The sequence below is a fragment of the Somniosus microcephalus genome, chromosome 1, assembly GCF_052327205.1.
Source record: "Somniosus microcephalus isolate GS21.2 chromosome 1, FLI_Smic_1.0, whole genome shotgun sequence".
Classification (NCBI taxonomy): domain Eukaryota; kingdom Metazoa; phylum Chordata; class Chondrichthyes; order Squaliformes; family Somniosidae; genus Somniosus; species Somniosus microcephalus.
In genome coordinates this window covers 425628158-425646468 of record NC_140987.1, presented here as the reverse complement: position 1 = coordinate 425646468, position 18311 = coordinate 425628158, and the positions used below count along the sequence as shown (strand labels likewise).

Sequence of the window (18311 nt, the reverse complement as noted above, 5' to 3'; positions counted from 1 at the left end):
TCAACTACCCTTTGTGGCAGAGAATTCCACAGGTTCACCACTCTCTGGGTGAAGAAGTTCCTCCTCATCTCAGTCCTAAATGGCTTACCCCTTCTCCTTAGACAGTGACCCCTGGTTCTGGACTCCCCCACCATCAGGAACATCCTTCCTGCATCTAGTCTGTCTAGTCCTGTTAGAATTTTATAAGTTTCAATGAGATCCCCTCTCATTCTTTTAAACTCTAGCGAATATAAGCCTAATCGACCCAATCCCTCCTCATACGTCATTCCTGCCATCCCAGGTATCAGCCTGGTGAATCTTCGCTGCACTCTCTCCATGGCAAGAACATCCTTCCCCAGATAAGGTGACCAAAACTGCACACAATACTCAAGGTGTGGTCTCACCAAGGCCCTGTACAACTGCAGCAAGACATCCTTGTACTCAAATCCTCTCGCTATGAAGGCCAACATACCATTTGCCTTCTTAACCGCCTGCTGCACCTGCATGCTTACCTTCAGCGACTGTGGCACAACAACACGCAGGTCTTGTTGTACTTCCCCTTTTCCCAATCTATTGCCATTCAGATAATAATCTGACTTCCTGTTTTTGCCAAGGAAGTGGATAACCTCGCATTTATCCACATTATACTGCATTTGCCATGCATCTGCCCAATCACCCAACCTGTCCAAATCGTACTGGAATTTCTCTGCATCCTCCTCACAGCACACACGCCCACCCAGCTTTGTGTCATCTGCAAACCTGGAGATACAGGTAGACTACCCTTTATCCGGACTTCCGAAAACCGAAACCCTCTAAAAACCGAAGGTTTTTTCGTTCAGCGTAAGTCGTGCGTACGACTTACGCTGAACGAAAAAACCTTCGGTTTTTAGAGGGTTCCGGTTTCGGAAGTTCGGATAAAGGGTAAGTCATGCGCACGACCCCCCGCGGACCCCCCGCGGACCCCCGCCGACCCCCCCGCCGGCCCCGACCCCCGCCGACCCCGACCCCCACCGACTTATGCTGAGCGTCAGCGTAAGTCGTGCGCACGACCCCCCGCCGACCCCGCCGGCCCCGACCCCCGCGGACCCCGCCGGCCCCGACCCCCGCCGACCCCCCCGCCGACCCCCCCGCGGACCCCGCCGGCCCCGACAACCGCTGACCCCCCCCCGCCGACCCCCCCGCGGACCCTGCGAACCGCCGACCCCCCCGCGGACCCCGCCGGCCCCGACAACCGCCGACCCCCCCGCGGACCCCCGCCGACCCCGACAACCGCCGACCCCCCCGCCGACCCCCCCGCCGACCCCCCCGCGGATCCCGCCGGCCCCGACAACCGCCAACCCCCCCGCGGACCCCCGCCGACCCCCCCGCGGACCCCCGCCGACCCACCTTCCGAAATCCGAAATTCTCCGAAAACCGAAACTCGGCTGGTCCCGAGGTTTTCGGATAAAGGATAGTCTACCTGTGTTACATCCAGTTCCCTCGTCTAGATCATTAATATATATTGTGAATAGCTGGGGTCCTAGCACCAATCCCTGCGGTACCCCACCAGTCACTGCCTGCCACTCAGAAAAAGACCGATTTATTCCAACTCTTTGCTTTCTGTCTGCCAACAAGTTCTCTATCCAAGACAGTACCTTACCCCCAATCCCATGTGCTTTAACTTTACATGCTAACCTCTTACGCGGGACCTTATCGAAAGCCTTCTGAAAGTCCAAATACACCACATCTACTGGTTCTCCCTTATCTATTCTACCAGTTACATCCTCAAAAAATGTCAGTAGATTAGTCAAGCATGATTTACCTTTTGTAAATCCATGTTGACTTTGTCTGATCCTGTCACTGTTTTCCAAGTGCCCTGCTATTACATCTTTTATAATGGACTCTAGCATTTTCCCCACTTACCGATGTCAGGCTTACTGGTCTATAATTCCCCGTTTTCTCTCTACCACCCTTTTTAAATAGTGGGGTTACATTAGCTATCCTCCAATCCATGGGAACTGTTCCAGAGTCTATATAATTTTGGAAGATGACCAGCAATGCATCTACTCTTTCTAGGGCCACTTCCTTAAGTACCCTAGGATGTAGATTATCAGGCCCTGGGGATTTATCGGCCTTCAATCCCGTCAATTTTCCTAACACCATTTCCCTACAAATACTGATTTCATTCAACTCCTCCCTCTCATTAGACCCTATGTTCCCCGACATCTCTGGGAGATTATTTGTGTCCTCCTTTGTGAAGACAGAACCAAAATATATATTTAATTAGTCTGCCATTTCTTTGTTCCCCATTATAAATTCCCCTGATGCTGACTGCAAGGGACCTACGCTTGGCTTCACCAATCTTTTTCTCTTCACATATCTATCTCTATGGGTGTCTGAAGCCATTTTTCCTCATTTTCCCAACAGACTGCCTCCAAATCCATCTCCTCAGGGCTATTAAAATCGAGCCCAACATCTCCCCCCCCTCCCCCCCCCCCCATGGTGATGAGTGTGAAAGGAATGGCTTGGAGATTGTAGGGATGCTTTATGGTGCTGGTGTGGGGTGATGCCAACCTGGTGCATCATGTGGCAGCCAAGGTGTACAGTGTTAAGTGAAGTAAATCTGGATATGGTGAGGCCATCGCTGGCATCCCAGGCAACAATATGCACGGGTGCTGATGCCCTGTGTCACCTCCTGACACAATGTTAAGCTGGATTAATCCCATACTGCCTTACCAATGATTCGCAAAGCATGATGGACTACTTGACATGCAGTGAATAGTTTAAATGTAAAAAACTGATGCAGGACTGTGGGAATGCAGTACACATAGATAAGAAAGGACAGGAACAGAATGTTTAGATAACTGTTGGAGACAGTCTCATGGTCGAATTTTGTTGAAAGCAAAAGTGAATTTTAAACAGAACTCTGTAAAAAGAAACAAATGACTTGTGCAGCGTGTGATCGCCTAGTTTTCTGTATTCTCATGATGATTTGCAAGTTATGAAAATGTATAAATATTGTAGCCCCGTGAGTCTAAGGGCTCACTCTCTTTGGGAGGCATACTTGTGTGCAAACACAATTGGGTTTCTCAGAGTGAAGTCCAGGTACCTTAATAAAACTTTACTTATTTTACAGTTTCTGACTTTGTGTATTACTGAGAAAGTGATAGACTGACCAGCGTGTTTAGTCTCCTAAAGCAGCGAACCCTGACCCCAAGTTAGGGGTAGATCCTCCTCACAGAAGCGAGGGGTTAACAACCCCAAAGCCTTTCCACCATCTACAAGGTACAAGTAAGGAGTGTGATGGAATACTCTCCACTTGCCTGGATGAGTGCAGCTCCAACAACACTCAAGAAGCTCAACAACATCCAGGACAAAGCAGCCCATTTGATTGGCACCCATCCACCACCTTAAACATTCACTCCCTCCACCACTGGCATACCGTGGCTGCAGTGTGTACCATCTACAAAATGCACTGCAGCAACTCACCAAGCCCTCTTCCACCTAGAAGGACAAGGGCAGCAGGTGCATGGGAACACCACCACCTCCAAGTTCCCCTCCAAGTCACACACCATCCTGACTTAAAAGTATATTGCCGTTCCTTCATCGTCGCTGGGTCAAAATCCTGGAACTCCCTCCCTAACAGCACTGTAGGAGTACCTTCACCACACGGACTGCAGCGGTTCAAGAAGACGGCTCACCACCACCTTCTCAAAGGCAATTAGGGATGGGCAATAAATGCTGGCCTTGCAGCGACGCCCACATCCCATAAACAATTTTTTTTTTAATTTGTATTTTTATAATGGTGATTGTATGAAAGAGTCAACATAGCAAATTCAAATAGGAAGTAGTAACCTGATCTTTGGAGAATGGGTATATAGGCTAATCCATCATGATTGCTTTAAGTACCAGTAGAACATCTGCAATGTTATAGCAGTGAATGGCAGTTATCGTAACCCTACTTACATGAAATTAATAAAATTGCCTTTCTTGCTGATTTTCTCTTTTATCCCTTCAGTTTCAGTTAAACTGGCAAAAAACATGAGAACTGGTTCGAGTGACCAGTTTCCATAATTTGCTGATGCTGTGTAAACATAAGAAACTACTAGTTGAACCATTTTGAATGATTAATTAACACATTATCAATGTTTGCTGAAAAATATCTTGTGGTTTAAACATTAGTTAAACCACCTCATACCATCATGTCAGCTAATCCAGTGCAGTTGCCAATGAGGCACCAAAACCAGACAAAACAAATGTGCCAACAGCAAATTTGTCACAACACAATGACTTCATGCAAAGAGAATCTGTGTGGCCTACTTACTCTGTTTGATTCTTAAATTGTTAAAATAAATGACTTGGAAGCTGAAATTGTGAGATCCTTACATAAATAGAAAAATATCAGTATGTATGTATGTACTGCTTTGTATGAAATCGTGCTTATTGGTTTGACTGCTCGTTCTGAAATATCATCTCCATTTTCATATTTGGAACTGTGTCCATTATATACGTACCGCTTCTCTATTGGGTGGTCGAAATATCTCTGCATCTGATGTGTCCCATGAGGAGTCTCCTTCTCCTGTTATCAAAGACAGATATTTTAAGAAGCAGGAACCATACTAGCCTCTTTGAGTAAACCACGGCTTCAGACATTTTTTGAGGGGAAATGCTCTGCCCCATAAGGAGGGCATACAGCAGGGAGAAGCAGCAAGTGCCATCAGACTGAAAACTCGCAAGTACTTTAGACACAAGTAAGTTATGAGGTCTATTATGACACATATTGTAAATTCCCACTTCTTACAGTTTGTATATTTAGTCTATAACCTTATTGTTTTATTTTCTACAGATCCAATTTCTTTGTGAAAGAGTGTTTGACAAATCTTCACATTCATCATAATAATGGCATGCAGAAGTGATAAAATTATATTGTTTTGATTAGTGGCATTGCATCTTCAGTTCAGCAAACGTATTTTGTTTATTTTCAAACACTTTTTGATGATGACGGTCCTTTAAATTCCAGCTGGAGGGAGACATGAAATGAGTTAAGGGTAATCGGAGGTCAGTTTCTGGTGGGCATGAATCTACAACTAATTGCTCATAATTTGATACTAATTTGCACTAAATTAGCGATCTCAACCAGAGAGCTTACATGCACACTAGGGGTTGCTTATCTGAGGATTTAGATTGTCTGAGGATTGATATTGTAGATTGCTCTGGCAAAGTAGAGGCAACGTTACTGTATGTCTGGTACATGTCATACCTGATCTGAAAGTGCTTGATACTGACACAAGATGCAAAAAGTTGGACAAATGCTGCATTCCCTAATGAGCACAAAATGTTCCAAGAGTTTTTTTTTATATACATGAAGTAGAAACATGTAAAGATGTAGAAATTACCTCTGCAAACCTGGCAACAAGAGTCAGGAACAGTTATTGGGAATGGGCAGCTCAGCTTTGGGCATGTCCTCAAGCCACAGTACACATTTCCTTCCTTCACATCAGAGAAAAGAAGAAACCATTAACATTTTCAAGACCCCAGGAGCATTCCTACACTCGTATGAAAAATATTTCCAACGCTAACACTTTAGAACACTGACTGTCATTAACACTAATGAACATCATGTGTACTGTTGCATCAGAATTCAGCCAGTCAGATTTCAATATTTAAATGAAACTGTTTTATGGTGCATCAGCAAAGGCACTGAATTGTGATTTTCACAGAAAATTGGACAGAATTATGGCACATGATCCATAATACAGAGAAAAAAAGAGAATTTGAATTATTCTGGCATTATAAACCAGTGGGCCTAATTATAAGTGTACAAAATTGCAGAATGCGATCCCCAAAACACCAATAAAAACCCACGTAATAAAAGCAGAATTTTACTTATTCCTTTTACTATAATGATAAGCCAACATGTTACACCACACAGTGGTAGGAATGCATGATCACCTAGATATCAAATTCTTCAGAACATAAAAATAAGAAAAAAGGCGAAGAATTGCCGGTCCATATGTAGAGCAAAAATAATCCTTTTTAAACGCAGCTGCTAATGTAGCAAGCTGAGCAATTCTTCTCCAAATACCTTTTTCGATACAGAGTAAGGCCATTATTGCCAACAAGCCTCATCCCTAATTTCAGCTGAGCTGTTGGTGAGGGAGAGGGAAGGGGGGGCGGGGACGGATGGCAAACAAAAAGTAATTTCACCAGTAGTATGGGGGGGAAGTAGCAGTCAGGTATCCCTTTTGTATTTAAGCACCCCTCTCAGCAACTAGTTACAGAACAACATCAGTAGACATAGGAGCAGGTCACCTCCTCAACCTCCTAGTTGGGAAATGGACAATTATGTAGGGAGAACCTAAAAAAAAACAGAAATTTAACCCCCAAAAAAGCAGAATTATTAAGTAGCAAATATATATAGCTGTAAGGTGTATTCAAAAGAGGCCTCAGTGTGATTGAATTCTTATTTGGTGTTTTTCATAAAAGCACTTAATGTCTACTTTTGATACAAATCTATTTAAAATGTGATCAAAGCACCAAAAGAATATAGTAAAATAAAAATGTATAGGGGAATAGGGAAAGGGCAGAGAAATGGGACTAAGTGCTAACTTTTTCAAAGAGCCAGAATAGGTGTGATGGGCCGCATGGCCTCCTTCTGTGCTGACAAATGATATGATTAAATTAATACTACAAAATCATTAAATAAAACAATATCGACCAATGTAGGGTTCTTCCCAAAGTTAGCCGCCTGATGGATTTCCAGTCTACGGTTTGTGCTGAAGGAAATTCAAGCTGATAAACTTTCACTGTTGGAAGGAGGTCGGAACCTAATCACATAATCTGATGAGGATCTTTAAACCAATTGATATTCTAGCAAATGTATTCCTCAATAGAGATAAATCTAAAATACCATAGATCTGAATCTTTTATTTTGTATTACGCAGACATAAAATGTAAACAGAATATTCAGTGTGATCTTTGAAATATTGAAATTATACTATGCAATGTGTTGACTGGTGCACCAACTTTCTAATGCTTCATTATATAATTTTTAATGTATGCAAATAGTTCATTTGGCACTTATTCTGTGAATAAAAGTATTTGCTTTAGTTTCTAAATTCAAAGTTCGGAAGTTGATTATGTGCATAACAGGAAATATTTTGGTTCTATTGCCATGAATCTATAAATCATTCTTTCAAAATGTAAAAATGGCTTGTCAGTAAATTGAGCTGTTCAAGTTTGCTGCTCAGTCGGTTTTTCTGCAATTTTCCACTTTCTGGAGCTGGTCTAATGCCTTTGGTCCTTACTTTATTATATTTATTATAAACGATTAAACAGTTATATATCTAAAATTGACAATCAATCATCATTGTTTGTCAGTACTTGAATTACAAAGTAATTACTAAGTATTTACAGCACAGAAACAGGCCATTCGACCCAACAGGTCCATGCTGGTGTTTATGCTCCACACGAGCTTCCCCCCACACTCCTTCATCTGAAGTATTACCAAAGAATCCCTGCAATGGTTTGGTTAATTCTATTTAGTTAATCCCTTCTAACCATTATAAATAGTAAAGAAGATAAAAATCCCTTGATGGACTGATGCGTAAAGGCAACAACTTTAGTATTAATCCATACAGACCCAGAAAGTCCTGGATTTGATTCTGGTCCCTGTTAAATTAGCTGATCTATGCCCTAGAACAGCCCAACTGGCCCTAATGTTCCTGGAGCTAGGGAAGAGAAAAGAAATCAGCTTGGGGGTCCTGTTCCTGATCACATTCCAGTGATCCTTGACCTTGGAGGGAGCGGATATGTCCTGAAATTGTTTATTGACATCGGCAGAGAAAGGTGTTAAACTGGCAAAAAACATGAGATAAACTGAAACTATTTGTTTTATAATTACTCTCTGTTTTTATCCAACAAAAGTGAAATTGGTGACAATGTTATTTTGCATGTTTAGCCCTCTTAATGCCTCATTAATGAGCTTTCAGAAAACAATGCATCAGTTTTCTGCTGGGGAAATTAATACAACCAGGTAGCAATTAGGTCACCCGATGAACTACAGTTAATTCAATGAAGCTGCAGATTTACTCTTTGACAGAGTATCTGTGCAATATGGATTTTGCTGCTATTGTTAGATCCACTGTTCCTTTTGGTGGGAGAAGGTTGTCTGGGAGAAGAGGCTCCCTCATGTGAAATCAATAACTTCAAAGTTTGGATCTTTAAGTTAAAACAAGTACAAAGAAGGCCAGAACTAGCTAATAAATACGGTTAAATATAATTTTCAATGCAATCTATGCCACTAGACCATGCACAACACTTTCGAACTTGAATTATCGGACACTTTTCATTTCTAAATTCAAAGTTCGGAAGTTGATTATGTGCATAACAGGAAATACTTTGGTTCTATTGCCATGAATCTATAAATCATTCTTTCAAAATGTAAAAATGGCTTGTCAGTAAATTGAGCTGTCCAAGTTTGCTGCTCAGTCGGTTTTTCCGCAATTTTCCACTTTCTGGAGCTGGTCTAATGCCTTTGGTCCTTACTTTATTAGTTAAGTAGCCGTTAAGCCACTTGAGAGGCACAAAACATTATTGCAGGCGGATCGTGATTAGCCAGGTTACTGCTGGCAGGCCGAAAAAAATCTTACAGAATGAACTCACTCACCAAAAAACTGAAGTAATTTGTAATTTTATTCCCTACACTTAAAAGAAACAAAAATATAGTCAATTAGCACACTGGCTTCGAAAAGTGTAAAAATTACCCAGGTGAAGACAGGATAAGGGTTGGCATGAGGCTCTCCACAGTGAAATAGTCTGCTCGCATATCAACGATTGCCATTTGGATGAGGTACCTGAAAATTGCTAGCACCCGTGGACCTGTATCCCAGCAAGAGTCAGTGGCTTCAAGAGAAGATGAAGGGAGAAGATTGGGGGACAAGAGGATGTCTGTATGGCTGGAGAATGCTTTTTTTAAATCTACCTTTTCAGGCCCCATCACATCGCATAGACATTGTTTCAAATACCCGTTTAAGAGAAAATGTTAAATTGCATTTGGATGCATTAAGAAAGTCTGTAGTACTTTCTCTTCGTGAATGTGGGTAAATGTGAGTCAGAAGCACAACCCTGTGTATCTCTTGATTGTCAATTCATTGAACAGTATTGTCCACACTGGCCACAAACAATGAGACCACAGGGTGTGCCTTTCAATTGCCTGAATTGTCATCAAGTTTTCCGTGCCATGAAAACATATTATTGTAGTTAATCCTTCAAAATATTGAAAGAATAGCACTTTTGTGCAGAAACTGGACTTCCATTTTGTGTTTTTAAGTAGAGCTGATTTGACCTCGGGCTAAGGAGAGGTGCAGACTGCTGCAGAGGATATTCTCAGTGGTGTATGAAAACATGACTTGGAGCCAATATGAACATAAATATGTTCCAATCTTCTCTCTTGTTTTTTGAGAATTAGCTTTTTAAAAAAAAAATTCCTCTGCCTAAATCTTTTTGATTATTTTTGCTGTCTATTGTATCCGATAGGTGTTACATTCCAACGAAATACCACACTTTAAGTAAAATTTAGTAAAAATGTTAAACATGACGTGAATCAAAAAGGTGACGTTCGACTTATTTTTTTAAAATCAACTCCCACCAGGTTTTGTTTAGTTTGCAATTGCTTGTCTGGATGTAAACGGAGTTAATTTATACCCTCATTTTTTTTCTCGTGTAAAAATAAATATAAGAAAGCGCTGTGCTAGGTCCTCCCTAATAGCTTGGCGAACATGAAATGTTTCTATTAATTTGGCGCCATCAGTTTGGCATTCCCGACGCTGCAGCGAGTGGAAAACAAGCTCGCAAATAAATGTCCACAAGCCGACGTGTGTTTTGGCAGCGGATCGCGGGGAGTAGCACTGGGACTCGAGCATTCGACATGTAAACGCTGCAAGGAACTGCTCGGGCTTTCAGTGTAAGCTGCCCATTCAGCAGTTTCGACCGGGCTTTTAATACGATTTTCTAAAATCGTTATCTAGACCCACATCCCGTTAATTCAAACTATATAAAGCTCCAAACAGAGACACAATTGTTCGAGGCTCAGATTCTTGATTTCCATTGTAATTACCGATGGTGAACCGCGCCAGGTAGTATTTAAAGGAGCAGCCTATATATAAAACAAGTTTAAAGGCTGCTGGAGATTACATTACAATGTCAGTACAAAACAATGCGGCAGGGAGTTCTCTGGCCAGGACAAAGGTTTGTCTTGGATCGATGTGTGCTGATTCTGGGCAGGACATTGACTCACCGAGCAACTGCACTGTGCACACTGGTTGGAGTGCCGGGACAAAAATAGTCCCTCTGCCACGAACATCTCTCCATGCTGATAGCTGGTGCCGTTATATTCACATGATTTCCCGATGATATTAGCAGCTGCCGGAATATGATGCTCTTCTGCGTTTGGAGAAGGAGAGGGGAGGGGGGGGAGGGGAAATGGCGTTAAAAATAGCACATGTGTACATAAAATCGAGTCAATACTCAGATCATGCGAGCCAATGTGTTCAGATATGCTTAGAAGCCTTTACAACAAATACACCTGCACATTGCATCACTGCTGTGTGTGTATGTTCAAGAAAGACTTGCATTTATATAGCACCTTTCACAACCTCAGGATGTTGCTGTACAGCCAGTGAAGTACTTTTGAAGTGTAGTCACTGTTGTAATGTTATACCTATTTAATGTACGTGTATCTTGCAGCAATGACCAGACTGCAAGCTATGTTATACTTAAAGATCCCCACATACAATGTATATTTACTTGGCATATCACTCCCCAAATTATCGATATTTTATTATTCCGTTTTTGTTTTGCTGGCCGATTGTTATCTTTTAAACTGGGATAAAACCTCGAGATCTATGTTGAACATATTTGTTGCTATTTATATAAAAAAACAAAAGCGTTACACAGAAATCGTGTGAGAGCCTCCAGGGTGTCCTGAGTGTGCGGGCAAGCCGCTGGAATAAGCAGAATTCGCAGCATTTTTGCAGATTGGTTTCGATTCACCGCTGCGGAGATCTGGTGCACGCTGGATCACACCGAATGTACGCGCCTGTGTGTTGTCTTCCGCCACGGTGCGTTTGCGCCGTTGTCAAAGCAGCGGCAGAGGTGTTTTCTTATTAAATATATTAATTTTAAAATGCCGATCCCTGCAGGGACCGAGCGTCAATGTGTTTCTAATCAGGCGAGTTACGAGACTCCAACACGATTGATGTGTGACGTGCAGTCAGCTAGAAACTGGTGCCAGACTTCCATACACCGATGCCAAGATACTGCCCTCAACGGCAACCATACAGGGAGATCAGGAATACTACATTTAAACACAGCCACTCTCCCCCCCACCCCCCACAAAAAAAATGAGCGCGCTATAAAATCAACATTTATTCTACTTAATTCGCTTTGTGACAGGTTTACTAGCTTTGTAGCAGAATTTAAACATGGGTTGAGTAAATGGCATGCGTTAGTCTGAATCCAATCCTTAGATTATTTTTTTTTCATTCGCCCAGAGTCATAGAATCATAGAATGATACAGCACAGAAGGAGTCCATTCGACCTATGGTCCCAGCTCTCTGGCAGAGCTCCCACTCCCCTAGCTCCCACTCCTCTGCTCGTTCCCCATAGCCCTGTCATTTCTGTTTCCCTGCAAGTATTTAATCAATTCCCTTTTGAATGTTACCATTGAATCTGCTTCCACCGCTCTTTCAGGCTGTGCATTCCAGATCATAACAACTCGCTGTGTAAAAAAATGTTTCCTCATGTCGCCTCTGGTTCTTTTGCCAATCATCTTAAATCTGTGTCCTCTGGTTACCGACCCTTCTGCCACTGGAAACAGTTTCTCCTTATTTACTCTATCAAAACTGTTCATGATTTTGAACACCTCTATCAAATCTCCTCTTAACCTTCTCTGCTCCAAGGAGAACAACCCCAGCTTCTCCAGTCTCTCCACATAACTGAAGTCCCTCATCCCTGGTATCATTCTAGTAAATCTCTTCTGTACCCTCTCCAAGGCCTTGACATCCTTCCTATAGTGTGTGCCCAGAATTGAACACAATACTTCAGCTGAGGCCTAACTAGTGTTTCAAAAAGGTTTAGCATAACTTCCTTGCTTTTGTACTCTATTCCTCTATTAATAAAACCAAGGATCCTATATGTCTTTTTAACAGCCTTCTCAGCTTGTCCTGTTACCTTCAAAGATTTGTGTACAGAAGCACCCATGTCCCTCTGTTCCTGTATTCCCTTTTCTATCATTTTAGTTCATATTGCCTCTCCTACCAAAATATATCACTTCACACTTCTCTGTGTTAAATTTCATCTGCCATGTGTCTGCCCATTTCACCAGTCTGTCTACATCCTCCTGAAGTCTGTTACTATCCTCCTCATTGTTTACTACATTTCCGAGTTTTGTGTCATATGCAGACTTTGAAATTATGCCCTGTATTTCCAAGTCCAGGTTGTTAATATTTTTTTTTTGGGCATCGCTGACATGGCCAGCATTTATTGCCCATTGCTAATTGCCCTTGAGAAGGTGGTGGTGAGCGGAAAAACAACTGTTCACCACTACTCTCTGTTTTCTGCCCCTTAGCCAATTTTATATCCACACTGCCACTGTCCCTTTAATTCCATGGGCTTTAATTTTGCATACAAGTCAATTATGTGGTACTTTGTCAAATGCCTTTTGAAAGTCTATGTACACATCAACCCTCTCCATTACTTCATCAAAGAACTCAATCAAGTTAGTCAACACACAATTTGCCTTTAACAACTCGGTGCTAACTTTCAGTTATGAGCCCATCATTTTCCAAATGCCAATTATTTTCTTCCCGGATTATTGTCTCTAAAAGTTTCCCCACCAATGACGCTAGGCTGACTGGCCTGTAATTGCTGGGTTTATCCCTCTCCCCTGTTTTGGACAGGGGTGTAACTTTTGCAATCCTGCAGTCCCCTGGAGCCACCCCCATATCGAAGAAGGATTGGAAGATTGGGGCTAAAGCCGCCACAATTTCCACCTTTACTCCCTCAATAACCTAGGTCGCTGGACCGGGTGACTTTTCTACTTTGAGTGCTGCCAACCTTTTAAGTACCTCCTCTTTATCTATTTTTATCCTATTCAATATCGCTACTACCTCCTCCTTTACTGCTACATTGGCAGCATCCTATTCTCTAGTGAAGACAGATGTAAAGTTCTCATGTCGTACCTTAGCCATGCCCTCTGCTTCCTCAAGAAGGTCTCCTTTTTGGTCCCTAATTGACCCCACCCTTCCTTTGACTTACCCCTTTACTATTTATATGTTTATAAAAGAATGTTGGGTTCCCTTTTATGCTAACTGCTAATCTATTCTCATACTCTCTCTTTGCCCCTCTTATTCCCTTTCTTAGATCTCGTCTGTACTTTCTGTATTCAGCTTGGTTCTCTACTGTATTATCAACCTTATATAACATTATAAGCCACCTTTTTTTGTTTCATTTTAATCTCTATATCTTTAGTCATCCAGGGAGCTCTAACTTTGGATGTCATTCCTTTCCCCCTCCTGGGATTGTGTCCACTCTACCTGAACTATCTCCTCTTTGAAGGCATCCCCTTGTTCAATTACTGTTTTGCAAATCAATGTATGATTCTAATCTACCTGGGCCAGATCGCTTTTTAACTCTGAAATTATCCCTCCTCCAGGTAAGTATTTTTATGCTTGATTGTTCCTTGTCCTTTTCCATAAGTATTCTAAACCTGATGATATTATGTCACTGTTCCCCAAATGCTCCGCCATTGAAACATGCTCCACTTGCTCCACTTCATTCCCCAGAGTTAGATCCAATACTGCTTCCTTCCTCATTGGGCTGGGAACACACTAATGAAGAAAGTTCTCTTGTACGCATTTCAAGAATTCCTGCCCCTTTTTGCCCTATACTGTTACTATCCCTGTCTATATTAGGATAATTGAAGTCCCCATTATCACGCTATAGTTCTTGCATCTTTCTGCAATTTTCCGGCAAATTGGCTCCTCTATCTCTTTCCCACTATTTAGTCTACACCCAGTAGCATAATAGCTCCTCTATTGTTCCTTAATTCTAACCAAATAGATTCTGTCTTTGGACCCTCAGCTGCATCATACCTTTCCAGTGCTATAATAGTTTATTTGATCTGCCACCCCCCTCCTTTTTTTCCTTCCCTCTCTTTCCTGAGTACTTTGTATCCAAGAATATTACGTTCCCAATCCTCCCCTTCTTTGAGCCAGGTCTCTGTTATTGCCATTATATCATAGTCCCATGTGGCAACATGTGCCTGCAGCTCACCAACCTGTTTTACCACGCTACATGCATTTACACACATGCACCCCAAACCCATCTTAGACAGCCTCACATTTCCCCCGTCTGATCCCTCCTATTTCTGAACGATTCTTTACTCAAGTGCTATTTGTCTCTCCCAGTCTTCTGTTCACCTTGTTTCTCCTCTCAAATGTTGCCCATCTCCCTGCCAACAACAATTTGTATTTATATAGCACCTTTAACATAGTAGAACATCTCAAGGCGCTTCACAGGAGCATTATAAAACAAAATTTGACACCAAGCCATATAAGGATATAATAGGGCAGATGACCAAAAGCTTCGACAAAGTTAGGTTTTAAGGAGCGTCTTACAGGGGGAAAGAGAGGTGGAGAGGTTTAGGGAGGGAATTCCAGAGCTTAGCGCCTTGGCAGCTGAAGGCACGGCCACCAATGGTTGAGCGATTAAAATCAGGGATGTCAGAATTAGAGGAGCACAGATATCTTGGAGGGTTATGGGGCTGGAGGAGATTACAGCGATAGGGAGGGGTGAGGCCATGGAGGGATTTGAAAACAAGGATGGGAATTTTAAAATTGAGACATTGCTTAACCAGAGCCAATGTAGGTCAGCGAGCACAGGGTGATGGGTAAATGGGACTTGGTGCGAGTTAGGACACGGGCAGCAGAGTTTTGGATGACCTCAACTTTACGTAGGGTAGAATGTGGGAAGCCAGCCAGGAGTGCATTGGAATAGTTAAATCTAGAGATAACAAAGGCATGGATGAGGGTTTCAGCAGCAGATGAGCAGAGGCAGGGTCAGAGTCGGGTGATGTTATGGAGGTGGAAATAGGTGGTCTAAGTGATGGCGCAGATATGTGGTCAGAAGCTCATTTCAGGGTCAAATATGACACCCAAGATTGCAAGCAGTCTGGCTCAGCCTCAGACAGATGCTAGAGAGATGGATGGAGGCAGTGGCTAAGTAACGGAGCTTGTGGCAGGGATCGAAGACAATGGCTTCAAATTAGTTTAAACCCTCCCCCACGGCACTAGATAACCTCCCCGCGAGGACATTGGTCCCAGCTCTGTTATTATATTAAAGGGGCATTTGAGTTTTCAACAGGTTAAGTTGCAGGAAAAGCCTGCTCTGCAAACTCCATTCTACAGCCATAGTGGCTACTGGATGCTTGCACTGCAGCAGGCCTGCACTGCAGTGTGGGTTACCCATTTGCAGTTCTCACATGGACCTTTTTCTCCCCTATCCTCTTCACAGAGGCAGTCTTCCCCTTCAGAGAGGTACTCTTCCCTTCTAAACCTTCTTCACAGAGGTACTCTTATCCCAGTTAAGAGAGACACCATTCCCCTGCAACCACCTCCAATTCACAATGGCACTCTTCACACCCAAATTCAGAGGCACTGTCTCCCTCCAACTCCATAGTTTGCAATTGCATTTTCCCTCCTTGACTTCCACCCAAGTTGCAGCTCCTACCTGATGATGCTGCCTCACTCAGTGCTCTCTGAATTAGGGTGGGAATTCCCAATGTATTGCACCACCAGGAATTGCCCTTTATAACCCATTGCAGAGTCCACTCCAGGTGGGACTGACAGTGAGATAACCATGAGGGCGTGGGATGGCAGTGATTACCCAACCAAATCCCTTGAGACAGCCAATTTGCCACAACAGGGCAGCACAGTGGCATAGTGGTTAGCACTGTTGCCTCACAGCGCCAGGGACCCGGGTTCGAATCCGGCCTCGGGTGACTGTCTGTGTGGAGTTTGCACATTCTCCCCGTGTTTGCATGAGGTTTTCTCCGGGTGCTCCGGTTTCCTCCCACAGTCCAAAGATGTGCAGGTTAGGATGATTGGCTATGATAAATTGACCCTTAGTGTTAGGGGGATTAAATACGTGGGGTTACGGGGATAGGGTGGGATATGTGTTGATGTAGGGGTTACGGGGATCGGGTGGGATATGTGTCGGTGCAGGCTCGATGGCCCGAAATGGCCTCTATCTGCACTGTGGGGTTTCTGTGATTCTGTGATTCTGTGAACATGGGATGGTCGTGTACAGATTTGCATACAGTGCATATGCCTGGCTAAACCATGACTGCTTTCATAATTGTGATGGGAATTGTCTATAAATTATGGGGGGAAAACATGGCCTAAATTCCCAATATATACTCCCAGTGGTCAAAGCTGTGCGTTAGAAACATGAATTCATAATGTTATCCTATATGTTTTATTTAACTTAAATTACTCTTTTGTCGATCTTGAAATTTGGTCAGTCTTTTTTTTTCTTGGCATGTCAGCAACACTGGAAAGGCAACGTTTCTTGCCCATCCCTAGTTGTCCTAAGCGGATTAAGAGTCAAACATTGTGGAGGTAAAACTGGACATGGGCAGGGACGCAAAACAGGCGGTATTGCATCGGTCGCCTGTTACATGCCTCGCTCCATGTTCAGTTTTATTGACTTCAATGGAACTGAATATCAGGCGTATCATGTAACAGTCGGCAAAGGCGATTTCGCATGTACTGCATCCCTGCACATGTCCAGTTTCACCCCTGTAGTGTGGGACTGCAGTCACATGTAGGCTAGCCCAGCATGATCTCTTCCCTGAACCAGTTGAGCTTTTACTTATTTGATTTGATTTCAATTTCATAAGATGCCAAGATTTAAGAAACATAAGAAATAGGAGCAGGAGTAGGCCATACGGCCCCTCGAGCCGATTCTGATATTCATGACTGATCTTCGACCTCAACTCCACTTTCCTGGTGATTCCCAAATCCCTTGATTCCCTTAGAGTCCAAAAATCTATCGATCTCAGCCTTGAATATACTCAATGACTGAGCATCCACAGCCCTCCAGGGCAGAGAATTCCAAAGATTCACAACCCTCTGAGTGAAGACATTTCTCCTCTCTCAATCCTAACTGGGCGATCCCTTATCCTGAGACTATGCCCCCTAGTTCTAGAGTCTCCAGCCAGGGGAAAAAGCCTCTCTGCATCTACCCAGTCAAGCCCTCTCAGAATCTTATATGATTCAATGAGATCACCTCTCATTCGTCTAAACTCCAGAGAGTATCGGCCCAATCTACTCAATCTCTCCTTATAGGAGAACTCTCTCATCCCAGGAATCAATCTAGTGAACCTTCGTTGCACCCCCTCTAAGGCAAGTATGTCCTTCCTTAAATAAGGAGACCAAATCTGTGCACAGTACTCCAGGTGTGGTCTCACCAAAGTCCTGTACAACTGCAGCAAGACTTCCTTACTATTGTACTCCAACCTCTGTGCAATAAAGGCCAACATGCCATTTGCCTTCCTAATTGCTTGCTGTACCTGCCTGCTAACTCTCTGTGTTTCCTGTACAAGGACACCCAAATCCCTCTGAACACCAACATTTAATAGTTTCTCACCATTTAAAAAATATTCTGTTTTTCTATTCTTCCTACCAAAGCGATTAACCTTATATTTCCCCACATTATACTCCATCTGCCACTTTCTTGCTGACTCACTTAACATAAGAACATAAGAAGTAGGAGCAGGAGCAGGCCATACGGCCCCTCGGGCCTGCTCCGCCATTCAATAGGATCATGGCTGATCCGAATCTAGACTCACGTCCACTTCCCTGCCCTCTCCCCGTAACCCCTAATTCCCTTATCTGCTAGGAAACTGTCTATCTCCATTTTAAATTTATTTAATGTTGCAGCTTCCGCAGCTCTCTCGGGTAGCAAATTCCATAGATTTACTACCCTCTGAGTGAAGAAGTTTCTCCTCATCTCAGTTTTGAAAGGGCAGCCCCTTATTCTTAGATTATGCCCCCTAGTTCTAGTCTCACCCATCAGTGGAAACATCCTCAATGCATCCACCCGATCAAGCCCCCTCACAATCTTATATGTTTCGATAAGATCGCCTCTCATTCTTCTGAACTCCAATGAGTAGAGTCCCAAGCTACTCAACCTTTCCTCATACGTCAACCCCCTCATCTCTGTCTATAGCCCTTTGCAGGCACTTTGTGTCCTCCTCACAGCATATTTTCCAACCTAGCTTTGTATTATCA

The 18311-nt window shown here is 43.1% G+C and overlaps 1 protein-coding gene across 13 annotated transcripts in view; it reads right to left on the bottom strand.

Annotated features, from left to right (window-relative positions):
- Nucleotides 1–18311, bottom strand: part of chrdl2 (chordin-like 2) — a 56767-nt gene that overhangs the window by 24167 nt on the left and 14289 nt on the right. For 12 of the 13 annotated variants that reach the window (XM_086000026.1, XM_085999998.1, XM_086000003.1 and 9 more), the window contains 3 exons: nt 10256–10401; nt 5355–5448; nt 4473–4537 (listed from right to left, as the gene is read on the bottom strand). In XM_086000026.1, coding sequence (XP_085856152.1) covers nt 4473–4537; nt 5355–5448; nt 10256–10401 — 305 coding nt within the window. The remainder of the gene's footprint in view (nt 1–4472; nt 4538–5354; nt 5449–10255; nt 10402–18311) is intronic. The other variant, XM_086000062.1, reaches the window with a different exon arrangement.